We start from the raw sequence: 9,215 nt of genomic DNA, 5'->3' as shown, positions 1-9,215 counted from the left end.
TCCCACATGGCAGGTGACAGCTCCAGCTTGACATGCATGTCAAAACACCTGAATTGTAGGAAACTTTTTAAGTCATGCCCATTTTGGACTAAGTCTATTTCCAATAGTTGTAATATTAATATTGCCATTAAAATTTGCAATATATCTCTTTGCTTTGTTTCTACCGTTACATTATGTATCGTGACTACCGTATCGTTATATGTATCGTATTGTGACTACAGTATCGTTATATGTATCGTATTGTGACTACAGTATCGTTATATGTATCGTATTGTGACTACAGTATCGTTATATGTATCGTATTGTGACTACAGTATCGCTAGATGTATCGTATCGTCATGTTAATGTATCATTGCAGCCCTAGTATACGTATGACATGTGGTTGTGAGGACGGTTCAGACACTCTTTCTCACCCGTTGACAAGTAGGGTGTAGGTCTTAGAAAAAGTCCTAATTTATCCCTGAAAATGGATTAGAGCGATTTACTAACAACCATGCAACCACCTTAATATGGACCAGTTTAATCAAATAAAATGCTGTGTACATTAAAACAGAAAAATATTTGGAAAATAAGAAACTTCCTACAAAAACTTGACATGTCAAGTAAATGTATGTTAACAGAACGCCAGTATATTAAATATGGTTAAAACTGGGAGTTATTCTGAATATTGCTAGTTGACACCTAGACATGTTTTATCTCTTCTTGTTTTAATATTTACATTTGCTATGCATCCTTCCATTGCAATGCATTGAGAAGGCAAATGTTATAACTATAACAACATTTGCTATTGTAATGTCATCGATTTCATTGTTGTCAACACTTAATTCGCTGCTTAAAAACTGTTCGAAATAACTAAAAAAAGCGTAACTACTCCATCAAAATGTAAATATAAATAATGAATATTTGAGCAAATATTGTTATGGTCCTATAACACACATTTCTATTGCTGACAAACTTACATAAATCCCAAGTTTGTCATCAATAGCAATGTGTGTTATAGGACCATCACAACATTTGCTAAAACATTCATTGCTTAAGAGAATGCATAATGAAGTAATTGTACATCCTATTTAGTATTATGGAGGAAGTACATTCATATGGGAAAAAAATAAAAAGATTTGAAAATGGGGTTTTAAACATAATGGTGGTTACAAATACACAATGCCTCCATCTCACATAGGTTTGCGAACAAGTCAATGTATTCTTTGCACTTCACCTTGCAGAATGGTTTGATCTACTACATGTGTAATGTTCAGTCAATAAGTATTGTGGTTCTTTCCTGTTTATCTGAACCAATCGTTCCTATATTGTGGCGGTTATCCCTGATATCTCCAAGAACAGAGTGGTCCGAAGCTTTCCTTAGTCGTGCACGCAGTCGATCGGCCAACGCGACTGGACTATGATCAATGTCAACACTTACGCTAATCACCTTGTTAACTACTGGTCTGGCGTGTTCCTTATGTAGATCAGGAGAAGTCCTATCAGACACATTTTTAACAACTGGAGTATATGATGATGTGGAAATGACTGAATCCTTTCCAATCAACAGTTCATCTGTTACCTGTTTTATGGATGGTAAAGGTACAGACACACTGGCCACGTGACTGGTGAGCTTTCCCTCCAGTCTCCTGTCCAGTGTATCTGTGTGTCTATTCCCTGCCCTAACAGTACACTGGGCAGTAGATGCTGGTTCGCTGCTGTATTTTGACACCAAATGTCCTGATGTACACTGAGGATAGTTTGTGTGGGACTCTGATCTGACATCAGGTTTGTTTCTGTGTTTTCCACCAATGTCTAACAGACTAGCAGTTCTGTGGGTTGTGAGTGATGCTAAACCCTGCAGCTTCACTCTGTCACCCTTCACATTTTCTGTTGATGGCAAATGGTCACCTTTACTATCAACTAACTTGAATGCCACACTATCATCCATGCTAGTGTAGCCAGAGCTATGGTGTCCAGGATTACTTTGGGAATCTGGTGATTTTGCCGTGTACTGTGGAGAGCAAGACATACTTCCCTTGTTGTTACCATCAAGACGTGTATTGTACGAGGCATCCTCATGTCCATCAGCACCGCTGTGTACACAGCCAGCTAAACATTCTTCCTGATCTCTATATCCAGGGTAATGATGGCCTTGCACTTCTTTACATTCTGTGTCTGTTGATAACAAGTGCGAGTGATCTGAAACACATGTTTTCTTCAAAAAAGCATCTGGTGGCTGTCCTTTAGTTTCAAACTTCTGCAAAACAATATCCTGGTTTTGTGTTTCATTTTTTCCTAAACTGGATGAGTAATTATGTGAGAGGTCACCCAAGCTTGAGATGTCCTGTGATTGATCCGCACTCACTTGGTGACTTCTGTCCATATTTCTCAGAATGGATGACTCAATCTGAAAATTGCCAAATTCTGTGACACTTTGATTGCCTGTCAAGTTTAACGACTCATTGTAGTGAAGTACACTGTGAGGACTTTCTGTTAAACTTTTCTCGTCTATAACAGGCCGATGGCAATTTGCTTGCATCTCTGTTGTGCATGGTGTTTCCTGTACTGGTCCACAGTTGTTTAGACGATGTTGGTTGCTGTTACTGATGGGCGTCGACATGCTGTGATCACTTCTACAAGACATTTGATGGTTACAGGTTCTACAAGGAGTGGGTGTTGAAATTGTAAAATTGATTTTCTCTACACAGCTAAAATCAGTTAAATTAAAGAGGTCTTGACTACAATTCGGACTACTGTTTAGATTGCGTGATACAGAGGGGGACAACTTTGAGATATCAGGGAGGTTGATCTGGACTGTGCCTTGCTGTCCATGTGTCACTCTAGAGCCTGAAGGTGGTGCCATGACTTCTGTGTCCATCACATCAACTAACTTCCTAGGTGTAAGCTGTTCTATCCCAGATACAGAATATGAATCCATACTACTGTTGTTCGACGACATCAGTAACATGGCGACCAGACACTAAGTTTCTATTGTGTATCTGGATATCCTCCTCTCTGGTTGAAACTGTTCCAAGCCTGAATAGTTTGGTATTCTCCTCCTTTGTCAATATTTCACAATGTTGTAGATCCTGGTTTTCCACACATGATTTCTGTTCCTTCAAACAGATGCGGCCTCTCCTTGATTTCACACTATTAACACTCTTCACGCTCAACCTTGAATACAAGCGATCTTTGAATGTCTGTCTTACTCCCTCCACATTCAATAACGTTTTATCTGGATATGACTTTTGTGCTGTGCCTAGTGTACAACTTTTATCGGACATCATCTTGTCTTTGTCTTGTTCTTTACTGACTCCACGGCTTGTTGATGTAACAGGATTAGGTAAATGAGCCTCCACTTTGTCACACATTCCTTCTGTGTCTTGGTCTGGCTGAGTTGATGTGATTGCTAGTTTGGTTGGTAGTTGTTGTGATCCTTTGACAGAGCCAAGCATTGTACAAAGCCCTGACACATCCAAGTTTTCTGATCGGATGCTGAAATTCTTGGCTTTTGTTGAAGCTTTATGTTTCTTTTTGAGTGCCACCTTTAGATTAATCTGCACTCGTTGAGACAGTGGTATGTAAGCCTGCTCCTCCTCATCATCACTACATTCCTCCTCAGTTACACCGGTGTCTTGCTTACTTATCATGACTGCTGTAGACACTTCTGAACGCCTGTTTATGTCTGGGACGCGATTTTGTTTTTCTGTTCCCTGCACCTTTTTCTCACACATGTCCACAGTTATTGCCTTTCTATTATGCTCCTCTGTGTTCCTTCTCGTGTGCAGTGATAAATCTGATGTAAAGTCAGGGAGTTTGATCTTCGAATTATTGTATCTATCAACTGTGACCTCTGGCGTGACCTTCAGTTTCCCCTCTTGTTGGCTAGCTGTTCCCTTTACCATACTGGCCGTGTGGCTTTCTTGTTCATTCAGTTTTACATCATCATGTGTGCTGTATCTTATCTCTTTCTCAGTGTCTCTAAGTTGTTGAGTCAATAGTTTAACATTTTCCTGTTGGATTCTTTCTTTCTCAACTTTCCTTCCTAGGGAACTAGATCCGCCCCTCGATGGCTGACTCCCTCGTGTATCAGTGGTGAGACTGAGATTACCCACAGCTTCACACAAATCCTCATCAAGGTTCTGTGAACTTTTTACTACAGCACTGTCATGTTCAACATCCTTCTTCTTCCTTGATTTACCTGAAATCATAAAAAACAAGCGTTAAAATTAGTGAACAGTGTTTATGTCTACTAATTTGCTTTTTATTGGGAGTGTTTGTTTTAATAGAAACAAAGTTTCAAGTAATGTGTTCCCTTTTGATACCCTTAATCAGTAATACACTGTCATAAAACATTAACCTCTAAAAGGTGTGACATTGCAATAACAGAGCTTTATCATTATTAACCTGGACTCCATGAACAAACTTTAGGTTTATAACCCCTAATTACTGGTAAAATTTGGATATGATAATTTTATTGCTGTAACATTATCGATGTAGTAGAAAAATAATCATGCCCCACTTTAGGAGTAAGACAGATCAATCTCAACCCAAGGGTTGAGATTCTTTTAAATGTTTAGCCCGGGGCTCTACCTAGGGGTGAAATTCTTAAACGTCTGACTCTCGACAGAGTCTTGGGCTAGACACTTAAAAGAATCTCCCCTCTTAGGTTGAGATGGATAAGAACATCTTGCTGCTGTAATACCTCGTTACAAGTAAACTTTGGATGAAAACATGGTATATGATTTTGGATTCTGGTTTCTGTACATGACAAAAAATATCTCTGTAAGAAAATATATATTTTATAGTAGATAAACAATATATATCACCTTCCCTCAAGTCACATTCATATTTCAGTTATTTAAATGGCTATATCTCCTAATCTGTGGAATAAGGGACATAACTCTATCTGTGAACTACCTACAAATATTTAAACCTTTATCATGATAATTTGCCCATTTGAATACTAAGTTTATAGTGTATACAAAAATAATCAGCAGAAATAACAATTAGATCTGTCAGGACGGTTGTAGATATGATAAGAGTAAACTAGACATATACCAAACTGACATTAGTGTGACCCCTAGCCGTCTTCTCTGTTAGACATTAGTGTGACCCCTAGCCGTCTTCTCTGTTAGACATTAGTGTGACCCCTAGCCGTCTTCTCTGTTAGACATTAGTGTGACCCCTAGCCGTCTTCTCTGTTAGACATTAGTGTGACCCCTAGCCGTCTTCTCTGTTAGACATTAGTGTGACCCCTAGCCGTCTTCTCTGTTAGACATTAGTGTGACCCCTAGCCGTCTTCTCTGTTAGACATTAGTGTGACCCCTAGCCGTCTTCTCTGTTAGACATTAGTGTGACCCCTAGCCGTCTTCTCTGTTAGACATTAGTGTGACCCCTAGCCGTCTTCTCTGTTAGACATTAGTGTGACCCCTAGCCGTCTTCTCTGTTAGACATTAGTGTGACCCCTAGCCGTCTTCTCTGTTAGACATTAGTGTGACCCCTAGCCGTCTTCTCTGTTAGACATTAGTGTGACCCCTAGCCGTCTTCTCTGTTAGACATTAGTGTGACCCCTAGCCGTCTTCTCTGTTAGACATTAGTGTGACCCCTAGCCGTCTTCTCTGTTAGACATTAGTGTGACCCCTAGCCGTCTTCTCTGTTAGACATTAGTGTGACCCCTAGCCGTCTTCTCTGTTAGACATTAGTGTGACCCCTAGCCGTCTTCTCTGTTAGACATTAGTGTGACCCCTAGCCGTCTTCTCTGTTAGACATTAGTGTGACCCCTAGCCGTCTTCTCTGTTAGACATTAGTGTGACCCCTAGCCGTCTTCTCTGTTAGACATTAGTGTGACCCCTAGCCGTCCTCTCTGTTAGGAGCGAAATACAGTATCATTATTACGTGTACTTCTACATTTTGAAAATAATTTTTCAATTACAAAAATATTTCGAAATAATTTCATTAAAGCAGAAATTGGAAACATCTATTTGTACTTCTATTCCTGTTTCTTAGTAAAGATTGATTATCACCATAAAATGAAAAGAAATAATCAAAGTAGTTACTTGGTATTGGATTTTTACCAATGAAATATCACAATTTTCATTGTATTGAAGATAAATGTATGAAATATTTTATCTATACATGTGATGATCTAAGGTCCAGCAACAATATTATACTGAATTCTGAAATGATTATTATATATATTTCTCACCTTTTGTTACTTTGGCAGCCACAAGTTTCTCAAACTCCTGGACTAACTCTGGGTAACACTTGGAGAACAAATCCTGTGTTTCTATGGTGGTGTAGACAGCCTGGGGAGACAGGGTGTCGCTCTCTGAAATTTGAATATTTCAACTCAGCAGTTTATACATAAAACAAGAGGCAAAGGGGCCTTGATAGCTCATCTGGAATTTTCTGTTTTAATTTTAAACCTGTTGACTAATGTATATACTTAAATCAAATAATGCCAAAAAAATAAGCTGTAGTAAGGACTTAATCCCTCGGGGCAGCTGTAGTAAGGACTTAATCCCTCGGGGCAGGAATGACAATAAGGACATGGATACATGATTATTCCTCCATACCCACTAATTAATATATGGCTATAGGGTGTGGATCTCAACTACTTCCAATACCAAACGGTGAGGTGGGACCCCCGGTCTAATCCTAGTAGCATAAAAGTAGTCATCTCTTCATGGCCACTAATTGTATATTTGGTTTTATGGTGCCAGGTGGTGATGAGAACTGGCTCTATGTTATGACCCAAAAAGTAAGCCCCCAGGGGTGGAGCTGGATCCTTGACCCAATCCTAATAGCATAAATGGATTTGTCTCTTCAAGTCTAGCAATTGTATATGGTTATAGGGAGGGGATGTAAAATGTTTACATGGTACGACTTAAGGAGTTTTCTTTTGTTGATCTTGTCAGGCTCAATCCCAGGAATATTAAGTTAATGTTAGGACTCTAGGCCTTTCAGTTCTTCAAATAAGATGTTTGAAATTTTTGAAATATTTTACATTTGTGACCTTGAAATAGGTCAAGGTCATTTTTGTTCAAAAGGTTTATTAGACTACATCAAAGGAAGCTGCCAGCTAAATATCATGATTCTAGGCTAATTAGTTCTTTAGAAGAAGTCATTTGAAGTTTTTGACATATTGGACCTCTGTGACCATACCAGATTTCATCAATGACATTCATTCTACTTCTGTCCTTCAATCTACAGAAAGTGGAGCTGATGATCTTGTCGAAGCATACATATCTGGTATAGAAGCCCTTATAGAGAAACATACACCTCTACACACTAAGGTGATAACTGTGAGACCGAATGCCATGCAGGTATGTCAGCTGCATTTGATGTCATCAACCATGGCATACTTTACAAACGTACGGAGTACTCTTATGGAGTGACTTGTGACGCACTATGCTGGTTACAGTCTTATTTGAGTGAACAACGACAGTGTGTTGCCATAGGATCTACCACCTCGCATGACAAAATACTAGATTTTGGGGATTCTAAACGTAGGCGTTAGGACCAGGAAAATATTGCCTTTATTCAACACTGATTGGAGAGATTTGTTGTCGCCATAGCCTTCGCTATCATTGTTATGCTGATGACACACAATTTACACAGTCACTAAACCACAGGACAGTTGGGATACCATATCAGAAAATCTGGAAGCTTGTCTGACAGACATCAGTACCTGGATGAACGCCAACATGCTAAAGATTAATCACTGCCGTCACAGACAATCATTGTTGTGTCTCCCAAAATCTTGCACTGTGACCTATGGAAACCGGTGCTTTGGGAGGGTTTCGGCCATAATGTGGACTAGCTTACCATCTACTATCAGGAAGTCAAAAACCCTGGTTATATTAAAGACCCTCCGCTTCACGTCTGCATATCTATAACTGTCACTGTAGAAATACTGTTATTCATGCGTTGTAAAGTTCCTTTGAGTAATTTTACAAATTAAAAATGGTGCTATATAAATGTTGTATATTATTATAATTATTTGTTGTTTTTCCAACACCACATACCTGGTTTGTTCCATTCCACTTCGTAACAATGGACACCTTGTCTAGTTCTGGATTTCACAACCCTAAAATATCAGACATAGAAGTTAAATAAAAAAACAACCTGGCTGTTTATTCGTTTGTTTGGTGAATTCCCCTATTTTGGTGAGGGCTATTCTGCTTACCTGTTTCTATTGTTACGTGAGGTAAAAAAGAAGTCTCCAGGGTAATAAAATTTACCATGAAGATAAAGCACTTTTACATCTATAAAGGCACGTGAGGCTTGGTAGTCCAGTGGTAGTACGCAGGCTCGTGACTGAAGTGTTGCGGGTTCAAGTCATGTCACAGCACTGTGTTGTATCTTTAAACAAGATGCTTTGCATCGCTTGTTCCAGTCTACTCAGCTGTAAACGTGTATGTGGTTGGGCAATGCTGGAATTATTGAATGCTAGCTGTGAGTGCCAAAATGGCAGCACTGGCTGAATGCTCCACAGGGAGTTGAAAAAGATATTGGCTGGTTGCAAAGGCCCTATAACCACAAATAATGATTTGTGAACCGCTTTGAGACGACCTATAAACTAGTTTGTGATAAAGCGGTACTCAAAGTATATAAGAACCTCGAATTATGAAGAGTATTTGATTCTTGTAAATATGAGTCTCATAACATCTACTGGATCAATCATCATATTTATTTCAATGAATTCCTGTAGAAAATGAACTTACAAATAAAATATCCCCAAAAGCATCAGTCCCCTATATAAACCAATATGAAAAAGCCTATTTTTATTAAAGTCGTTCTGGGCAGTATGGCATCACAGCATTTGTTTATGGAAAACACATCCGTATTTAAAGAATTATTTAACTTTTCCTTTTGGAAGATTTGATGGTGGAACAATGCTGACAAAGTCAATGGACCATGAAAGGTAGGCCACATCCAGCATTTGATGCATGGGTTGGGATGTACTACCTAAGATGCATCTATGGTCCAAGTTTGGTTGGTGTAGCACTTATACTTTCAGAGAAACTAACTTAAACAAAACAAGGTTACCGCGAGCGGTATATAATACGCCCGTCACACATTGAATGAGCAGTTGTTTGTATGATTGAAATATATGAAGTATTTGTGAGTAATTGATATTAAAAGAGAAATCATTCAACATAACTGGTAGATCAATGAGTGCAATACAACATCATGGAACGCATGCATCGCATTAATGAAACCAAGGG

The 9,215-nt window shown here is 39.0% G+C and overlaps 1 protein-coding gene across 2 annotated transcripts in view; it reads right to left on the bottom strand.

The window, feature by feature from the left end:
• Positions 1-1,564: 1,564 nt before the first annotated feature.
• LOC110445853 (flap endonuclease GEN homolog 1-like) overlaps positions 1,565-9,215 on the bottom strand; it is a 25,851-nt gene continuing 18,200 nt past the window's right edge. For both annotated transcript variants that reach the window (XM_021490681.1, XM_021490688.1), the window contains exons 11-13: positions 8,013-8,074; positions 6,191-6,313; positions 1,565-4,183 (exon numbers count right to left, since the gene is read on the bottom strand). In XM_021490681.1, the coding sequence (XP_021346356.1) occupies positions 2,922-4,183; positions 6,191-6,313; positions 8,013-8,074 (1,447 nt within the window). In that variant the 3' untranslated portion in view covers positions 1,565-2,921. The remainder of the gene's footprint in view (positions 4,184-6,190; positions 6,314-8,012; positions 8,075-9,215) is intronic.

This window comes from Mizuhopecten yessoensis, unplaced genomic scaffold (genome assembly GCF_002113885.1).
Source record: "Mizuhopecten yessoensis strain PY_sf001 unplaced genomic scaffold, ASM211388v2 scaffold267, whole genome shotgun sequence".
Taxonomy (NCBI): domain Eukaryota; kingdom Metazoa; phylum Mollusca; class Bivalvia; order Pectinida; family Pectinidae; genus Mizuhopecten; species Mizuhopecten yessoensis.
The sequence above is the reverse complement of the archived record's forward strand: the minus strand, read 5'-3'. Positions and strand labels throughout refer to the sequence as shown.